This window comes from Cheilinus undulatus, linkage group 24, assembly GCF_018320785.1.
Source record: "Cheilinus undulatus linkage group 24, ASM1832078v1, whole genome shotgun sequence".
NCBI classification, from domain to species: domain Eukaryota; kingdom Metazoa; phylum Chordata; class Actinopteri; order Labriformes; family Labridae; genus Cheilinus; species Cheilinus undulatus.
In genome coordinates, this window is record NC_054888.1 from 21415147 (window position 1) to 21436334 (window position 21188).

At 39.1% G+C, this 21188-nt stretch overlaps 1 protein-coding gene across 2 annotated transcripts in view; it reads left to right on the top strand.

The window, feature by feature from the left end:
- Window positions 1-1839: 1839 nt before the first annotated feature.
- creb3l1 (cAMP responsive element binding protein 3-like 1) overlaps window positions 1840-21188 on the top strand; it is a 62406-nt gene continuing 43057 nt past the window's right edge. For both annotated transcript variants that reach the window (XM_041781512.1, XM_041781513.1), the window contains exon 1: window positions 1840-2238. In XM_041781512.1, coding sequence (XP_041637446.1) covers window positions 2128-2238 — 111 coding nt within the window. In that variant the 5' untranslated portion in view covers window positions 1840-2127. The remainder of the gene's footprint in view (window positions 2239-21188) is intronic.

A 21188-nucleotide genomic window follows, 5' to 3' on the forward strand; every position in this document is an offset into this window, starting at 1 on the left:
ACTCCTCTGTGTTCTCAAACCTGTTATCTCCTCTTCTCTGTTTCCAAGAGGAGAAATGATCCAGGGCATAGAGAGGATAGCTGCTGCAATCATGTAAGAGAGGAAGAAAGATTAGTTTCATTCCCTTTTTGCACGTGTTTTGCAAGTGTTTCTAAGAGTTATTGCTGAAAGCAGCACTCCTGGTGGTCAACACAGTCTCTTATTTTTATTGCAAATTCAATCATAAACACATTATCAATATGCTGTATTTCTCCACATGTTCTCATGGCAAGAACTCAAACTGCAGTGTCTCCTCTGGTCTGTAGGGGTCAGTATTTCCTCCTCAGCTCTCTGATTATGTTTCTGGTGCCTGCTAAGAGACCTTTAAGTTGACATTTAGACTTGTCAAAGCAAGAAAAGCCCAAATGGAGCTCATTACATCGACGAGTGCGTAGTTCAGTCTTATAAAGAAATGTGGAAAAGGCCTGTGGAACAAATGGGATGAATACGACCTCTTAAAGGCTGTGCATGACAGAGGGAGGAGTGCATGGCCTTCAGAACAACTACAAATATATAAAAAAAGAAACATATTAAACATGCTATAAAGGAGAGAAAAAACATAGTAGTTTACCTCATTCCACAAAGATACACAAGGAGGAATGTCAGAGAAAATGAAAGATATATATATAAAAAGGTGCTTATGGCACTTTATTGCTTTTTCTTTACTATTGGACATGTGCCCGAGAGTGCACTTTGTCCGGTTTTCACTTCTAAGTGGGTGCCAGAAGGCAGTTTGTCCTGCATTGTCCACTAGCTGGGCACCAAAGAGGGTAATTTGTCACATTTTGCCAGCTTAAAGGACAAAAAGAAGGCTCTGCTATCTATAGCTAAGTTAGCTTTAGCAAAGTGAGCATTAGCAAACGTAGCTAACTTAGTTTCATAGATAACGTAGATACATATCTTATGTAGCTGCTTTGTGAGCTTAGCTTTAGCTAGGTAAGCTTTGTATCTCCGTTATCTACAGCTAAGTTAGCTTTAGCAATATGAGCTTTAGCTGACATAGCTAAAGATCACAACCTAGATACATTAGCTATGTAGCTCACATAGCTGCTTTATGAGCTTAGCTTTAGCTAGTTTAGGGAGCGATTGCACCTCCTCCCACCTGGCTCTGAGTCCAACAGTGCAGTGAGTAGTCTTACTGTTGCTTTAGTAAATATTCAACCAGTTGTTAAAAATGAAAACAACTGTTTCTTCACTTCTTTTGCTTTTGAAAGTGACATTTGATGTCTAAGGTATATGGCTTTAAATGCAGTGTACAATTTATATAGCTTAGAAACTCTAACTATTTCAATTTCTATTATTAAACAATAAATAAGTAAGCTCAAATGTCCAAATTTATTAAAAAAAAAAAATCAGATGGTTTGGCATCTGACTACTTTTTCTCTGGTTGGAAAAAATATCAATTGCATAGGCTTTTGTAAATATATATCTTTTTTTACACCTATGCCATAAGTTAGATAAATGAAAAGAGAAAGAAAGTGGGCTAAGTGGCTATATTTATGTTTTATTTTCTTGATTTATTATATTTTATGATTTTATTTCATTATTTATTTATTGTTTTTATTATTAATTGTTTTACTTCATTCCTTTATTCTAGTCTGATATTTTCATTTATCTATCTTTATTCATTTTTTCGCCCTTAATATTTATTATTTTGGGCTTTGTGGGCGTTGTAGTTCTTTGTGGGCGTTGTAGTCCTTGGTGGGCGTTGTAGCTCATCAACGCTTCGGGGCGGGGCTTCACTGAATATTCATCAGCGCGTGGGGCAGACAGAAGCGCACGCGAGCAGAGACGCTCAACTGGACGCACACAGTTGGATGGATAACACCGTCTCTGTTAAACGAAGGAAAAAGGATGTTAAAATTCGACATTTTTGAAGTTTTCCAGTGAAAAGAAGCTGCAGCTGGACTCATTTCGACTAACGGGGCTTGGTTGACTTACAGAGGAGGTGAAAAAAAACAAAAACAAATAACGGCTGGGTTCTGACAGCGCTCGCGACAGCCGTTAGAAATCAAAGTGCTCCGTTTTAATGAGTTGATTTTAAGATTAACGTTCAAATAGCAACCCGTCCCGACCACACAGACAGCCATGATGGAGTCTATTTTAGACAGTTTAACCGCAGATAAACTGTACCCACCCGGAGGAACCAACCTGTTGGACCTGGAGGAACTTAGCGACGGAGATTTCCTCACTAACGTGGTGAGTTTTTTCACATTTTAACTAGCTTCTTTAGCTTAGCATTTCTATCCGTTCTGTCCGTATATTCATTAACATAAAACGCCGTGTCATGGTGTTATTTTTCCTGCTTGGAGTTTGTGTTCAATTTACCATATCAAATCAAACGCACCCTGCTGCCTGTTCCGCCCGGAGCCGGACCTCAGGAGGGCGGTGTTATTGTCAGATCCAGACTGACATCCGCTCTGCTACATGCGTCTGTTTAAAGTGTGTAAACTAGGGCTGGGCAACACGGACTACAGTCAGGTCTTCATATGTTTGAGCTGAACATATGATACATGTAAGATGTAGTAGAACTTGAATGCTATTAATACTTAAATCAACAAAAATAAAAGTCCTTAACCCCCAAACTTGGATAAAAATTCATACTCAATGATTAAAAATGGCAGAAAAAGTCTCACTGTTTAAATCGTACAACTACACTGACAATATTTCTGTATATGGAGGTTGTCATACTTTTATGTGCTTTTATGCTTTTAAATGTATTTTTTTCCAAAATGATCAAATATCAGCTATTTTAATCTGTTGGTATTATTTAAGAAAAGTTAGAGAAAAGATCTTGAGACACATATTTGACCAAAAGGGTGTAAGCACAATCTAAATTGCACAAATAGGTTGACAACATTTATAAAAGAGGGTGGAATCAAGCAGCACCTATGCAATACAACAGCAACTGAACTAGAAGGCCTGAACAACCAATACTGGGCAATTTATCTTTTTTTTTAATCAGTTAAAAATCACTGACAAACTCTTGTACACAGTCTAAATTGTACAATTGCATTGACAGTATTTCTGTATATGGAGGTTGTCATAATTGTAGGTGTCCTTAATGTCATATGTGTCAAAATGATTAAATATCAATGACTTTAATCATTTGGTATTACTAAGAAAAAATACTAGAAAGATCTTTAGTCATATAGTTAACCAAAAGAATGTAAGCACACTCTAAATTGCACAAATAGGTTGGCAACATTTGTAAAAGGGGGTCGAATCAAATGATACCTATGCAATACAACAGCAATTTGAATAGAAGGCCTAGACACCCAGCATTGCCCCATTTTTCCATATTAGAAATTGAAAATTGCAGACAAACTCTTACAGTCTAAAATTGTACAATTACATTGACAATATTTCTGTATATGGAGGTTGTCAAAATTGTAAGTGCTCTTAAATGTATGTTCTATGTTAATGATTGGTGGTATTTAAAATGTACCAAAATGATTTTCAGTGATATCTTAAACCAAAAGAGAGTAAGCACAGTCTAAATTGCACAAATAGGTTGGCAACGTTTGGAAAAAGGGGATGGATCAAACAATATTGATTCTTTCTATGACAGCAATAAAAGTAGACGTCCTAGGCGCCCAAAATTGGGCAAGTATGTTTTAGATTGAACAAATACTTCAGCTTCACCCACTTTTATAAATGTTGTCAACATTTTTGTGCAATTTAGATCATTTATAGGAGTTTGTTTACAATTTTTTAAGATTAAAAACAATAAATTGCCAAAGATTTGGGTGTTTAAGTAGGTAGGTAGGTAGGTATATGTATGATTGATTTTTACTAACGACTTTAATGCCCCTGAATAAGAGTAATGAAGAAAATAATGATTTCTAATTTCAGCTAAACATTTCAAATAGATAATCAATAATTACTTCCACACATGCAGCCCATTGCTCACCTAATATCATTATGGAATATCAAGTTAACATTTCAGAGATACAAAAAACACATCCCAACCACAAGCAGAAAAACTGGACATATTGCCCAGCCCTAGTGTAAACCCATCTGTGATAGTGGGAGCAGGGACATGCTGGTGAGTTACTGGTTAACTTTAGTGTGTTGTGTAGTGTGTATCCAGCTGGCAGGTGTTACAGTCCTCAGCAGCACACCTGACTTTTAGAGAAGACTGTGACTGGACTTGTCCTCAAAACAGCTCCAGCTTTGTTAGTTTGTTCCAGTCATGTCTTAATTAAGCTTTGACCTAATCAGCGTCAGGGACAATTTTAATTGACACTCTTTGTGCTTTATGATGATTGCACAGTAGCTGCATTCATGATCTGTGATGGACTGGCGACCAGTCTGGGGTGTATCCCGCCTCTTTTCCAATGACAGCTGGGGTACGCTCCAACCCCATGACCCTGAAAGGGGTGAGCAGTGTAGAAAATGGATGCTTTTTTTTTTTTTGTAGAACAATTAACTTAAATGTAAGGAGTCCCAAACATGACATGGTCAAAAAAAATTAAATTGTGGCCACAATATAGCTATAACGTGTGCATGAAATACTAATTCATGGCCACAAAATACTAATTTGTGGCCATGAAATAAGTATAACGTGTGCATGTAATACTAATCAATAATATCATTCCTGGACAGCTGGGTAAGCAAATCGAATGCACCTTCCTATTCCGAGTCGTACCTCCACCGGTAAAGCAACCTGACTCTCCATATTCTGTTTAAATGCCTCTCAGTAATAAGGGTTCCAGGCTTTTCAGAATGTCTTTGTAGCTCATTCCCAGCCTTAAATAAAATTCAATCATTCTATCCCTGTCCATCGTGTAGCTGTAGCCCCTCTACTGCCTCTACCTTAGACCTTAGACAAGGTGCGCTCAATTTGCTTACCCAGCTGTCCAGAAATGAAATTAATACTATTAATTAATATTTCGTGTGCACATTATACCTACTTCGTGTCCACAAATGAGTATTTTGTGCACACACTGTACTTATTTCATGGCCACAAACTAGTATTTTGAATTAGGATTTTGTGGCCATGAATTAGTATTTTGTGCGCACAGATAAGTATTTTGTGGCCACAATTTAGTGTTTCATGGCCACAATTTAGCCTAGTATTTTGTGGCCACAATTTAGTATTTCCTGGCCACGAATTAGGATTTTTTGGCCATGAAATAGTATTTTGTGCACACAAATTAGTATTTGTGGCCACAATTTAGTATTTCATGGCCACAATTTAGTATTATGTGGCCACAAATTAGTATTTCATGAGCAGGAATTAGTATTTTGTGGCCATGACTTAATATTTTGTGCACACAAATTAGTATTTTGTGGCCAAGAATTAGTATTTTAAGCACACAAATTAGTATTTTGGGGCCACATTTTAGTATAATATGGCCATGGATTAGTATTTTGTGGCCTCAATTTAGTATTTCCTGGCCCACAAATTAGTGTCTTGTGGCCACGACTTAGTATTTCGTGGCCATGAATTAGTATTTTGTGGCCATGAATTAGTGTTTTGTGGCCACAGTTTAGTATTTCCTGGCCCACAAATTAGTGTTTTGTGGCAATAAATTAGTATTTCGTGTGCACGTTTTAGCTATATTGTGGCCACAATTTAATGTTTTTGACCATGTCATGTCTCGGGCTCTGTATAAATGTCCCTTTTTTATATTTGGCTCTGTCTTTGTTAAACACAATCTATGTGATGCTGCTTCAATGGATGAGAAACGGTTGAACTAGCAGTTATAGTCTGACATTTTTGTTGTGCTTATTGTTCAAATCTACTTAGTTAAGTTTTCCCTCTTTATTTCATATCCTCATTTAAAAACCACCTGTTGTTCCTAATCGTCTCTTCATGTCTTCATCCAAAAACACACAGGTTCATTTTTCATTTAGGTAGAGGAAACAGTGTGGCTGTAAGGAAACATCTCGTTATTTTATAAGATAAAACATGGATCTTTGTTTGAACTGTCAGGTTATTTCAGGTGATCGAGCTGTTGTCTCATGCCTTAAATGAACTATTGCATGTAAACATTACCTGCTCCTAGTTTATGGTAGCATATCCCTCCTTTAGTGTTTCAGGTGTGTTGGTTCAAACTTGCAGCGTAGAATTGCAAAAAGGTGCACTACCATATGCTCATATGCACGCTGTGCTTGAATGAGCTTTGCATTTTTAATTCATAGAAATAAGGTGCATGCTGGGAGTTATCAGGAAGTACTCTTTCTGTCATTCACTGTCCCTTTTTCCATCCTGTCGTACTCTCTTTTTTTTGTTTTTTTATAAGCAGATCTCTATTCTAGTCAGTGAGTCAGCCCAGCAGTCTGCTCGTGGTTTTAACCCCCCTGTTTCTGAGCTAAATAAAGACGTCCGTTCTGCTGTGAAGCCACTAGGCTGGGCTGAGGACATGGGAAAGGATGGATGGTGAGCCGTGCTGGAGGATGGCACACTACAGCCAAAGTCTGATTCCTCCTTGCTGTATGGTTTGTAGTCTAGTTTTCTGGAGAGGTGCTGATGAATCACAGTCGTTCATGTGTCGACGATGACTAAAAATGGCCAATTTGACGGATGAGACGGAGACCTCAACAGTGAAGTTATGGGGGAGACATGAAGTTATAAGACAGTAAAAAAGCTCAAATAAGCTGCAGTGTCATTCGTGGCTTATCACTGGGAATGATTCAACATATAGCTGCTCTCTCACACTTTCCCAGCACCATAAAGTAAAGCTGCAGAATCAATATGAATGTCTTAAAGTGCAATTATGGCAGAGCTTTGATACAGTGCTTTTCCTAAGGTGGTAAAGTCATTTTATCCATCCTTATTTTTAAACCTTTAGGCATCCCTTTAAACCACTACACACATATATCCCTAGGGGACATTTTCTGCACCTTTCTTTAAATGCTAAAATCCCCAATTTATTTCATTTTCAAAAACAGTTTTTCATTTTTTTTCTTGTTACCATTTCCAGCTCTGTTCATGACATAGCAAATCTTTGGTCATTGTCATGATTTTATATGTTTTTAAACCTTTAAATGCCAGTTTATTCAATTTTCAATTCAGCAGAATTAGCTATTTTCCATATAAAAAATGCTAAGTGATTTTTTTTTTATTATGATCAAAGATGGTCATAAGTCATCAATTACCACCAGCATCGAGTTCGGTGCATTGTGCAGTTTCCAGAAATTGGTGGAAATTATGCAAAAGATGGACCCCTAGGAAACATTTGGACCCCTACTTTATATGGCTGTAATCATATATATATATATATTTTTTTTTTTAATTTTATTAATTATTTTTTTGTAATGACCTCCAGTTTTAATCATGACATAGCAAATCTTTGGTAATTTTTAATATTTTTTTATATTATTATTTTTTTGATTGAGTGTTGACGCGGTTTGGCAGCACCGGCGCTGAACATAGACCTGCAATGTATCCCCAACAAAACACGATGTAGTGGCACTTCAGAGATGTAATTTCTAAAAATCTAACATGCACAACCCAAGTTTATATTCCTATCAACACCCACAGACATTTTTTATTTCATTTCTTTATGCCTTTTTTTTCACAGAGCTATAGAAAATCCCACTGTAAGTGTGCCTTTTAAGTGCCCTACGGATACACGCTTGGCCCAAAATGGCACCATCTAGTGGTTAGTAGTAAAAATTGCAAGTCTAAGGTCACCATTCAAAATTGCAACACAGAAGATGGCAGTAACAGTGATACATGGAATTGCAAATTTGCAATCAAAATAAGAAATTATAATGGGTTTAAATGGGCAAGTTTTGTCCCCAAGGGATATATATGCAAGTATTTCTCCTATGCACAGTGCCAAACAGTTCAATGTAATGATTTGGCTTGAGAAATTAAAAATGACCAAAAATACACATCTTTGTGCAGTGTCATGCTACTTGCATCAACAGAACACAAAATAATTCAAGAAATTCTGAAGCAGAATTCAAAGAGTGTGCCTAGGTCTACCTAAGGGTTAAAGGCTTATTTTCTGGCTTTTATACCTTCATTTTGCAAGAACAGTGGAAGCAGTAGAGAGATCAGGAGAGACAGGCACATTTCAACACCTCTGACATGTTTGCATAAAAATATTATTTTAGTTGTGACTTCTTGGGTAGAATTGAAAACCTCCTGCAAATGCAGAAATGAATGCAGCTTTTCCCATTCAAACAGAGCATATGTGCATGTGCATTTCCTGCTAAAATATACTATTGAGACTGAATTTATGAAATGATAACTCCTGCAAAGAGTCTTTTATTGTATCTTTATGCAGAAAAAGTTTTAAACTATAATTCACAGCGACTAGACAGAGTCAAGTTTGGCGTTTAGTGAGGTTTGCTCTCTTCGGAGCAGTACATTCCCCACTCAGAGGTTTCTTTCCTCTTCCAGTAAACTTTTTGGCAGAGAGGCAACTCAAAAAAATGAGGCGCAAGGATACCTGGCTGCAGCCTGCAGAAACTTTGAGAGTTTTAAATCATAACATCCGTAGTCTCTTTATGGTTTTATGGGGTTAACTGACAGGCTTTTATCGGCTGCTGGTCAGGAGTGTAGCACAACAGGTGGCTGGTTTGCAAGCTGATACAAATCAATGCTAATGTGCAATGCTGGTTCAAACAGGAAATGCATGTAGGTTTTCAACTCAGGAAAAGCACAGTAACACTTTCAATGACAACAGGAAGATATATTTGACATGTTTGAGCTAAATGGGCAATCATGATTTTATTTATTCTAGTTTCTTTATTTTTCATTATTAAAACTGGCAGAAAAACTGCAGCATACTTTCTAAATTGCACAGAAACCCTCGCTTCTCACCAGTTCCACCCACTTTTACAACTAATGCCAACATTTTTTGCATTTCTCTCTCTCTTGTGGTTAAAATCTGATTGAAGATCATGAAGCTGTAGTTTTATACAGCAAGTCTTTAAATAATGGAGATTTGATCATTCATAGAGTCATGGATGAAAGTATTGGCACCCCTGGGATTTTTCCAGAAAATACACCATTTCTCTCAGAAATTGTTGCAAATACAGGTGTTTTTGGTATACACATGTTTATTTCCTTTATGTGCATTAGAACAACCTAAAAAAGCAGAGGAAAAAAGGCAAAATTGACATAATTTTACACAAAACTCAAAAATGGGCCAGACAAAATTGTTAGCACCCTTTTAAAACTGTGGGTAAATCATTTTATTCCAAGCATGTGATGCTCATTTAAACTCACCTGTGGCAGCAACAGGTGCTGGCAATCTAGAAATCACACCTGAAGCCAGTTAGAATGTCTAAAAGTTGACTCAACCTTTGTGTTGTGTGCCTGGACTGGAGTTTGCAAAAAAGTACCTGAGTAAGACTTAATCCTTCTGGGAGAACATTTTGTGGACAGATGAGACTAAGGTAGAGCTTTTTGGAAAAGCACGTCATTCTACTGTTTACAGAAAACAGAATGAGGCCTACAAAGAAAAGAACACCGTACCGACTAGGGGTGTAATGGTACAGAAAAATTTTGGTTCGGTACGTACCTCGGTTTTGAAGTCACGGTTCAGTACGTTTTCAGTACAGTGATTGAAACAGATAAATAAAATTTTATTTTAATTCTTTAATTGAATTGTATTTAAATGAATAGGCTGAATAAATTACATTTAAATTATAGGTAATGCTGCGACCTCCCTCCAAAAGTTCTTCAGTGATTAAAAATATTAATAAATGAATACATTTCTGAATAACTAGGTTATTTTCATTGATATATTGACATATTTATACCCATTCTTTAAACACTAAAATTTCCCACCTAACTTGAACGCATCATCACACAACCGCAAGTTAGCTTGTTAAGTATGGAAATTAGCGTCTTTTTTTTTTTTTTGCCGATTTCAACTCGGACTTCAGCACTGGACTACTTTTTGAACCAATGGGACCTACTACAAAGTTTGGGAGAACTTTTCACAGCCCATCTTGGAGGATAAAGAGGCTAGAGTTGTGTTAAATCTGAGGATAACTTTACCGATGGCACAGCTGCAGAGTCACTCGCTCACTCCTCCGAGGCTGAAGGTAAAGTTAATATGATTCATAGAGCCAGAGCACCATTGCTATACGGGTGATTTAAATGAAGCCGGCGGCTCTTCTAACTCCACACGTGCCATCACTTTGTTTGTTTTTGTAACTGCTCCTTCTTCTGTATTGACGGTTGCCGGCAGCTTTTAGGCTCGTTGCCTCCACCTGCATTGAAGTGAGAACTCGACTTTTTTTAATACTCAGACGTATTCATCGTATTACTGCGTGCACCAAACCATGACAGACGGACGAATACAAACACCGTCACACCCCTAGTACCTACAGTCAAACATGGTGGAGGTTCAAAGATGTTTTGGGGCTGTTTTGCTGCCTCTGGCACTGAGTGCCTTGACTGTGTGCAAGGAATCATGAAATTTGGAGACTATCAAAAGATTTTGGGCTGCAATGTAGGGCCTAGTGTCATGGGTGTTCCAGCAGGACAATGACCCCAAACATACCTCAAAAAGCACCAAGAAATGGTTGGAGACAAAGTGCTGGAGAGTTCTGAAGTGGCCAGCAATGAGTCCGGATCTAAATCCCATTGAACACCTATGGAGAGATCTCAAAATTGCTGCTGCAAGAAGCACCCTTCAAATCTGAGAGATCTGGAGCAGTCTGCAAAAGAAGAGTGGTCCAAAATTCCAGCTGAGATAGAGTTTAAGAAGCTTGTTGATGGTTATAGGAAGTGATTGGTTTCACTTATTTTTCTCAAGGATGTGCAACCAAATATTAAGTTGAGGGTGCGAACTATTTTTTGAGTTTTGTGTAAAATTATGTCAATTTTGTCCTTTTTCCTCTGCTTTTTTGTGTTGTTCCAATGCACATAAAGGAAATAAACGTGTATACCAAAAACATTTGCAATTGCAACAATTTCTGGGAGAAATGGTGTATTTTCTGGAAAAATTCCAGGGGTGCCAATACTTTCATCCATGAGTGTAGAACATATTTGACTAGCTTGCACAGTATGATGGCTGGGTGGTTAGAGCCACTGCCTCATATTAAGAAGGATCCTGGTTTGAATCACTGTCAGATGGATCAGAGCAGTGCAATATCACTTCCTGCTTTCCGCTGTGACCACGCCCCCATTTGAGGGAAAACAAACCCTCAGATTGAATGAATCCTGACCCCCCATGGACATTCAGGATCACATGATTGCAAACAACCTATATCACTAAAAACAGCTGAAAAAAGGGTATGATATTTGGTTCATATCAGTGAGCCTTAAGTTAGATAAGTGTTTTTATCACATTAACTTGTTAAGCTACTAGTTTTTAAGCTCTACCCAAGTCCAGCAATCAAAACAGTGACATTTAGATGGGCTGGCATGACATCACACCATGCACCATAATCTAAAACAGCACCAGATTGATTTACCAAACCTGAATCTGTGCAGCAGAAACAAAGAAAGAGCTTGTAACTCATTACCCATCTTTGCACTACAATCCTACTGGGCAGCATAAACTGATTTCCTTTTTAAACAGGGGGTCGTTTGGTATATCCTTCCCGCAACAGGTTAAGAAATGTGATATTGTGCATGCCTTTTGTTTGTATTTGCTTAAATGTGAATGATGCAAATGCACAGTTAAGGTCAGATAAGGACACTGTGGCCAGTGCATGCTTTGAATTGTTCCCTGTGTACTCCTTTAATTTGATTCTTCTGTGTTTGTTATAAATAGAGAAAGCAGACTTTCACTGAGCAGCACTCACATATTCTGCACTATTTTCTCCTTTTATCTCTAAATCTGTGCTCCTTTCCTTCTGTTCCCCTTATTCTGCTGCATTCTCTGTCCACATTCTATAAAATTCTTAGAAAACTCTCCGTTCAGACCCTGCACTCCAGCTCCAAACGCGCACACCCCTCTCATTTGCATGCTCGTCTCCGATTGGCCGCTGCACTTCCAGAAGGAATGCGAGCAGGCATGCAGCGATGTGTGTGTGAAGGAATAATCTTCTTCTGCTGTTTCTACGGAGAACGAAACTCGGGTTCACTTGTGTCTCTCACACAGACACATGCAGCTCGAGTGAAGCCAGACCGCTGCAGCCACTCACCGCCACATAAAGCCAAATACAGTAGAGGACATTGCCATTTTTCTTATCTGTGGCAGCCAGGATTGTAACATAATGACATGATGTTTTCTCTGCTCTCACCATTGTAGTTTCTCCTGCAAAAAATCTCCATCATAGATCCAGCCATGACGAATTTTATGGATTTTTAATGTCTTAGTTACAAAAATGGAAAAGTCTGCCAGTAGAGTGAGATTATGTCACTCATTTAAGATTGAAAAACAAAAGTATAGCAGTTTTTTTTTTTCACTTTTTGAACAATAGAATTGCAAACATTTCCCATCACCTTTTATATTCAGTGAATGCAGCACTATATCTCATATAAAAGCCTTAAAAAGTGTTCACACAGTGGAGATAAGTTCCCACAGCTTGAGATATCTTCTTATGTCTGACACAGATGTATCACATGTGGCAAAGAAAAAGCATCAAATTCTTGCATTACAAAGTAAGAGCACTGTGCAGTCCAGGGCCGATTGCGCCCATTCTAGCTTTTTCCAGTGCACATGCATGGATCCATATTCTGCACCCAGATTGGTGGAAATCACACGTCTTTTGTTTTAATTCTCAGGCATTGAAAAATACTGGGTCCCCCCTTGGCCTCCAGTTGATGATCAGTGTCAGTGTTTGCTCAGTTTCAAAATAAAACAATCTGCATAGACTGCTGATCCTATACCCCACCATTAAATCAACGTTTATGTCAAACAGGCACCAAAGGGGAGGCAGTTTAACCTTGGAAAGGCAAAGTTACATGTTCTTTATATGTTGTTTTCTGTATTTCCCCATCTATCCATCCATTCATCCTCTTCCCCTTATCTGGGGTCAGGTTGCGGTGGTAGCAGGTTGAGTCCTGAAGTGTATTCTTGGTCTTCCTCGAGGTCTCCTCCCAACTCGACATGCCCAGAAAACCTCCAAAGGGAGGCATCCAGGAGGCATCCTGATCAGCCAGAACCACCTCAACTGGCTCCTTTCAATGCAAAGAGCAGTGGCTCTACTCTTAGTTCCCCCCAGATGTCTGAACCCCTCACCCTATCTCTAAGGCAGAGAAAACTCATCTCAGCTGCTCTTATCCTCAATCTCATTCTTTTGTCATTATCCAGAGTTTGTGACCATAGATGAGAGTTGGGAGGAAAACTGACCGGTAAATTGAAAGCTTTACCTTTCAGCTTTGCTCCCTTTTGCCCTCACTCATGTACAATACCCCAAGATACTTGAACTCCTTCACCTGAGGCAGAGACTAACTCCCCACCCAGAGGGAGCAATGCTCCATTTTCTGACAGAGAACCATGCCCTTTCTCACTGAGGTGCTGACCCTCATCCCGACACCTTTGTACTCAGTTCCAAACTGTCCAAGTACCTGCTTAAGGTCCCCACCTGAGGAAGCCAACTGAACCACATCATCTGCAAAAAGCAGAGATGGAATTCTGAGGTCCCCGAACCCTCCTCCCCTTAGCTGAACCTCGAGATCCTGTTTATGAAAATCAAAAAACAGAATCAGAGACAAGGGGCAACCTTGGCAGAGGCCAACATGCACCAGGAACATGTCCGACTTTGTGCTGAGGATGCGGACACATTTCTCACATTGATTTTAGAGGAACCTGATGGCTTGCCGCAGCGGCCCCTGGACCCCATATTCCCACAGTACCCCCCACATGACCCCTGAGGGACACCATTTCGGCTTTTGAATCCCCTTTTACCACATAATATGTCCATTTTTGCCACTTTAACCAATTTTTGGCATTTCTAACCCATTTCTGCTTCTTTTAAAATCCAATTTCACCACCTTTTCCATCACTTTTTGCCACTATTAACCCTTTTCAGCTATTTTTAACATGTTAATTCTGTTTTTAACAAATGGATTTACATTTTTAACAGGACTACTTGCTACACAAATAAATTGAGATTTGTTTCTTTGATAAGAGTGGTTATTATTCAGGTTAAATATAAAATACCACAGTTTGCTGGCCCCCAGAAAGCTCTCCCATTTTTCCCCCCTAAAGGACGGCCTTGTCTGCACATGACTGTTCTTGAATGTACATGGCTGTGGGGGCATACAATGGGGGTCCCTGGTCACTGGCTGAAAAGGTTGAGAACCCCTGCTATAGAGAATCTGACTGATTATCTGGAGGCCTCGTTTACATGTCAACGTATTGCTTCATTTTCCGTTTTCGTTTCCAAGAAGTTCCACGTTCAGACGGCAATGTTTTCAAAACGATCTCCGTTCACATGAGACTGCTGGAAACACCAAAAACGATATAGTATACATGCCAGGCCAGTAGATGGCAGTGTGATTTTTGTGCTTGCACCAGATTGTGACTCGACCCATAACGCCCTTCGACAGCGTATGGGTCAAGTCAGAATCTGGTGCAGGCACAAAATACATCTCCGCTGATCCAAGTGACGGTGAGGTAAATCAACGCTTTGTTGGAGAAGTACAGTTAAATTCAAAAGAATGAGGAGCACGAACAGCACACTGGTGTCGGCCATCTTTGTTTTGTTTTGGGCTTCCCATCCACGCATGCGTTATTAGCCTACTCGTGCATTGATATTTACTGCAGCAGTGCGCATGTCCGTTTTCAGAAAGTGCCGGTTTCCCTGTTTACACCGAGACGGGGGCGTTTTGAAAAACTTCCACTCTGGGGCTCGTTTCTGAAAAGTTCCACTTTCAGGCACCAAAACCCGCCGTGTAAACGGACAGCAAAAACGCTACAAAACTTGTGCGTGTACATTTGCCGTGTAAACAGGGCATTAGTCATGAATAGTCCAGCCTGGGTTATACTTCTACAGAGCGCCATGAAGGAAAGTAGCCACAGGAAGTAGTAGTAGTGGAAGTGAACAGACTTATCCGAATCCTGCCATCACATAGTGTGTTAACGTTATCAAGACAGGACAGTTTTAACTAACATTGCATCACCACAACAGTGACTCGTAATATTCGTTAGCTAACATTAACTTTGCAAAGTTAGCTTATTAGCACTTAGCACATCACTGCAGCTATGTTCTGACCAGGACTTTTCTGATTTTGCTGATTTGAATAGTAGCACAGTAGTATTGGTATATTAATGTGTCAAACTGAAGAGATGTAGAATAAAAATCCCTGCTGCAGCTCCGTGTCGTGGTCAATGGTAGCAGCTGCTTCTCCTTTCACTCTTAAATCTAATTCCTGACATGCACGCATTGTTTACCGCTGCATGAATCTGCTGAACATTACACCGTCTTTGTTTTCGGCCTGATTTATTTTCTTTTTCTGCCTTGAACAGAAATGTCAGCAAGAACGTTTACATGAGCGTCTTTGCGGTGTAATTCCCTTCAGCTTGAACATGATGTTCTAAAGAGTTTAAAAAGGCTTCCAGTCTTTGTCGCTGTTTATTGTGGAGTAAATATTCTTTCCATTTGTAAGCATGTGAATCACTTTCTGTCTGCAGGAGGTTGCTCTTTCCACAGACAAGCTTCTACCCCACTGGGTTGAAAAATGACTAACACTGCTGCTGAATCGACGTTGAAACCATTTCATTTATAGATGGTCTTTTTCCCTGATTTCACCTGAAGCAGCGAGGCTCTAAATGAACATAGAGATATGTTGAGACTGAACCCTGTTAATTACAGACGTTTATAATGACTCCCTGCGTCTGTCTTTCCCAGTGTGTGGTTTCCATCCCATCCCCCCTAATGACACAGCACCTCTGAAATAAGCTGTAAAAACTGTCAACTGCTTTTTAACGCCGCTTTTCCTCCCTGGTGTGATTCTTTTCCCAGCAGAGAGGGGTCACATAATGAGAGGTCCAGACGTCTGTTCCTCTGCTCACACTGACAGCAGATGTTCCTGCGCTGAACCGTCTCTGGGATTTTTGAGTTTCCTGTCCTAATGACAACTGTTTCCACTCAATATTTAGCTTAAAAGTGGGCTAAAGAGTGGTGCAAGACAAGCAGTTAGGTAATTATATAAAGCAGGGATACCCCACATTGATTGGCAGCTCTTAAAACTACATGGGAAGTAATGCTAGGGTAATACTCTGGTGTCTGTGCCTGAGAGAAGCTCTGTAGTGTCTTTAAAGGCTCACTGAGCTGCAAGCTTTTAAGTGTGAAGCACATCAGCAGCATGAATCAAATTAAACTGAAAAGCAGCCTCTTCAACTGTCGCCTGGATTAATGAAGTCCATAAGCTTCTCTATTATTCTTCTTCTGATGCTCTTGCAGCTTTGTCGTCCACTTGAAGCAGCTGCAAATATTCCCTAAACTTTGTTTTGAGTCCCTTTAGTGAAAGATTATCAATCCAGAGTTGAAATAAAGCAGAAGATTTTCAAATGAAGTCCAATGTCTAAGTGTTTAGCATCCTCAGCATCAGCTTTTAAAACAGTTCATCTTTTAGAGAAACGCAGGCCCCCCCCCTTTGCTGACCAATCAAAATCAAGAGGGGCAGGACTTATGACATCAGATTTATATAGCAATGCCAGAGAAAATGTTGATCTGAGTGTCATTTCCAGGTTACAGCTGATGCACATGCCAGAACATACACTATATTTCCGAAAGTATTTGCTCACCTGCCTTTACTCGCATATGATCTTAAGTGACATCCCATTCTTAATCCATAGGGTTTAATATGTTGTCGGTCCACCCTTTGCAGCTATAACAGCTTCAACTCTTGTAGGAAGGCTTTCCACAAGGTTTAGGAGTGTGTTTATGGGAATTTTTCACCATTCTTCCAGAAGCACATTTGTGAGGTCACACACTGATGTTGGACGAGAAGGCCTGGCTCTCAGTCTCCGCTCTAATTCATCCCAAAGGTGTTCTGTTGGGTTGAGGTCAGGACTCTGTGCAGGCCAGTCAAGTTCATCCACACCAAACTCTCTCATCCATGTCTTTATGGACCTCGCTTTGTGCACTGGTGCACAGTCATGTTAGCTTTTCTGAAGGTAGTTGATGAACATCATTCTCTTTGCATCCCAAAAGACGGAGGCCATCGCCTTCCCTGCTACCTTGGCTTTCTTTGGAGGTGGGTGTTTCCACTGCATGGACTGGCTCAAAGTGGCGGACCCAACATTCATCTTGGGTGAGGAAGCATTCTGAAACTGCTTCAAGTAGTGCCAAGTTCACCTGCGATATGACCAGCCTGGTCAAAAGTGAGCGGAAACCTTCGACATGCCAAGTTCATTGTGCAGAATGTACTCTACTTTTTCATCCATCACCATGTGGTGAACACGGTGGATTTTTTTCTTGGTAGGTGGCTGTGGCGGGACGTCCAGACTTCAGGTCATCTTCAAGGCTTTGCCTACTTTAGCACAGTTAAAGCTGCAGCATCATCCTCTATTGCAGGGGTTCTCAACTGTGGGTCGCGAGGGACTGAGAGGTGGTCTCCAGATGCCTTAAAAAAAACTAAGAACATTTTTGAATCACACTGTTGCCTTTTTACACCAATTTTAATATACTTTATAACCCAATTGTAACCCATTTTTGTCAATTTTAAACCCTTTCCACCACTTTTTTCTGCCTGTTTTGCCACTTTTGAACCAAACCTTGCAACTCTCTGCCTATTGTTGGCTCTGCTGACACATTATTGCAATTTTTAATCCATTTTACCACTTTTTAAGCCACATTTCATGATTTGATATGTCTATTTTGCCAGTTTCTGACTATTTCTGCCTCAGCTTACCCTTTTTTGCCAGTTTATATCAATTTTCATCCCATTTCACCAAATTTCCACCTATTTTTGCCACTTTAACACAATTTCAGCCACTTTTGATTGCCCTTTTTACCACTCAACATGCCCATTTTTGCCACTTAAGCAATTTTTGCCACCTTTATCCAATTTTTGGCATTTCTAACCCATTTCTGCTACTTTTAAAATCTATTTTCACCACCTTTCCAAACATTTTTTTCCATTATTAACCCATTTTAGCTATTTTTAACGTATTTTAATTTGCTTCTTTGATAAGAGTGGTTATGATTCAGGTTAAATATAAAATACCACAGCTTAACTTTACAATGGACCATGATTTTGCTGGCCCCCAGTTTGGCTTGGCCCCAGAAAGCTCTCCCTTTTCCCCCCCTAATGGGCAGCCTTGTTTGCACATGACTGTTGTTGAATGTCCATGGCTGTGTTCAGCCTCCTTCAGGTACAGTGGGAGTCCCCGGTCTCTGGCACATTTATTTTGGGGGTCGCGGGCTGAAAAGGTTAAGAACTCCTGCTCTAATGTAGCAACCATGTCAGTATAAATACCCTTGTCCTTGAATGTCCTTGGGCAGTTTTCTCAAGCCGACAGTTGAAGATGATGCATTTCGGTTTACTTTGATTCACTTCATGCTTATTGGCTGCGGTTACACTGACAGACTTTATTAGACAGCACACTAGTGATTTGATTTAGTAGGTTCTAGTGTGAGGTGTCAGATCTGGGTTTTGTGCCTGCAGAATATGCAACTGATCTAGATCTTTTCTGTGCAACAAGAGGCAAAGAAAGTAAAATCTATTAATAGAGCCACCTGTAACTATAAGACCTGAATGTTTATGAATACAGAGCAAAATAAAAGTGAACACTGTTGCTCTAATCCAGCTATTAGAGCTAAATTTAGTCCAACTGCTTCCTCTCCCTTCCCGCATCAGACCATTCTCACCCACAGTTCTCCATCTGGGAAACTTTCACTGTTTATTTTTGGTTGAAAAGTGACCTATATTCCTAAACGGAGCGTCGTTAAAGGGGCAGTGTCGGGGTTATATGTGTCATCCTGTAGCTCAGCAGGAGAACAAGGCTCTTCTGTCAGCATCAGTGCTCCTAAATGTTTATGAATGAGTGAGTATTCACCTGTGTGAGAGAACAAGACGCTGCAGGATTAATGAGTGCATGCACACACCTGGCTGAGCAGTGTCTCTATCCTGCAGAGCCCTCCATTAAACCATGACATTTTGCAATGTTTATAAGGAAGTGCATGCTTTCTATTGGTATTTTAACTTCTTTTTTTTATCTCTCTTTACAACAGATCAATAGATTCAAGTGTTTTTCACATGTCTAAATCCTAAACTTGCTGTTAACAGATCTTAAACTGGACCAGGGTCACAGAAGTTTCCAAACATCAGCAGTTCTTCATGTGTCATGTGTTATTTTACCCACCCTCTGTCTGCGTGTGCTGTACCCACATGGTTTCTGTAGAGAGTTTCCCCACAGACAGACTCGACCTCCTCACCATGATCATAAATACAAACATTCTCTGAGAGCTGAGCTTGCTCCGTGTTCAGCACCTGCACTTTTGCATGCAGCATGCATTCAATTTGGATGAACTACTTTGTCATAAAGTTAAGCTTGAACTCTAAAGCATCACACATGCAAAAGATTTGAATGTTGGTGGAAAGGGTCAAAGCCGAAGCAGATCTCGTTATGATTAATAGGTCAACCATGAGCGCTCTGCTGGCCCTTGTTAGTTTTGACTTTGATATAAACCCTGTTTACAGACTGCATTCATATCCATGCTGGGCATTTGGATACCAAATGGTGTTCCTTGATCCTAGCCATGATCGCAGCTCTGTGTGAAGTGTCCACATGTTGACATCTGGTTGCTCAGGCTGCAGAGGTGGTCTGGGGTGCCTTCATGTAGGCTGCAGTTGGTACTAGATTGTAACGTGTACTGACACCAAAAAGACACTGACACAGGGATGTCAAACTCAAAGCCCTGGGTCAAAATCTGGCCCATGGCACAGTTATACCCAGCCTGCAAGATCATATCATGTTTATTTTCATTTCATTTTATATTTTTAATTTAGCATTTTTACAATTGCGACTTAAACTTGTGATTTTGACTTTTTCTTTAACATTTTAACCCTTTAGATTTAACGGTAATCACGGTTTCAAATAAATCTGACTTTAAATCCTTTTTTTGATTTACAGGACTTGCGATTCAAAATTTTCTCTCATATTTTCACCTTTTAAACCCATGCATTTGAATTTTATCTCAGATTTTGACCTTTTCAACTCATGTGTTGACTTTTATCTCAGATTTTGACCTTTAAACTCATGATTGTGACTTTAATCTCATATTTTGACCTTTTAAACTCATGATTGTGACTTTAATGTCATATTTTGACCTTTTAAACTCATGATTGTGACTTTAATGTCATATTTTGACCTTTTAAACTCATGATTGTGACTTTAATGTCATATTTTGACCTTTTAAACTCATGATTGTGACTTTAATCTTATATTTTGACTTCTCAAATTCACAATTTTGACATTAATCTCATATTTCAACCTTTTCAACTCTTGATTTTGACTTTTATCTTATAGTTTGACCTTTTCAACTCTTGATTGTGACTTTAATCTTACATTTCGACCTCTCAAATTCACAATTTTGACATTAATCTCATATTTCAACCTTTTCAACTCTTGATTTTGACTTTTATCTCATATTTTGACCTTTTAAACTCATGATTTTGACTTTAATCTCACATTTTGACCTTTTCAACTTATGGTTTTGACTTTTATCTCATATTTTGACCTTTTAAACTCATGATTTTGACTTTAATCTCACATTTTGACCTTTTCAACTTATGGTTTTGACTTTTATCTCATAGTTTGACCTTTTAAACTCATGATTTTGACTTTAATCTCATAGTTTGATCTTTTAAACTCATGATTTTGTCTTTTTTACTCATATATGTTGCTTTTTAAGAATATAATTTTTACTTTTAATGTCATGGTTTGACCTTTTGAACTTAGAAGTTCTACTTTTTATCTCAGATTTTGAGCTTTTAAACTGCATTTAGATTTTCAAACTCATTCACATCAATGCTAAGCCCACACATCCTTGACTAGAATTTACTGCCTTGTTTATAATTTTTAAGCCTGATTTTTTAAACTTAGTGATGTTTTTCGTGACTGAAATTTGGCCTGGTGGCTCATAACACAACAGCATGTCATACAACAAACCTAAAATAATTTTATTTCTCACCTCAAAGGGACTCCAGTAATATCCACATCTGTGTATTAAATGTTGTGCTTCATCTTGTGTTCGTTTTGAGGCAAAACTGTTGATATTACACTGTTTTAAGGTGAAAAATTAAATTTACAGCATTGCAACACAGT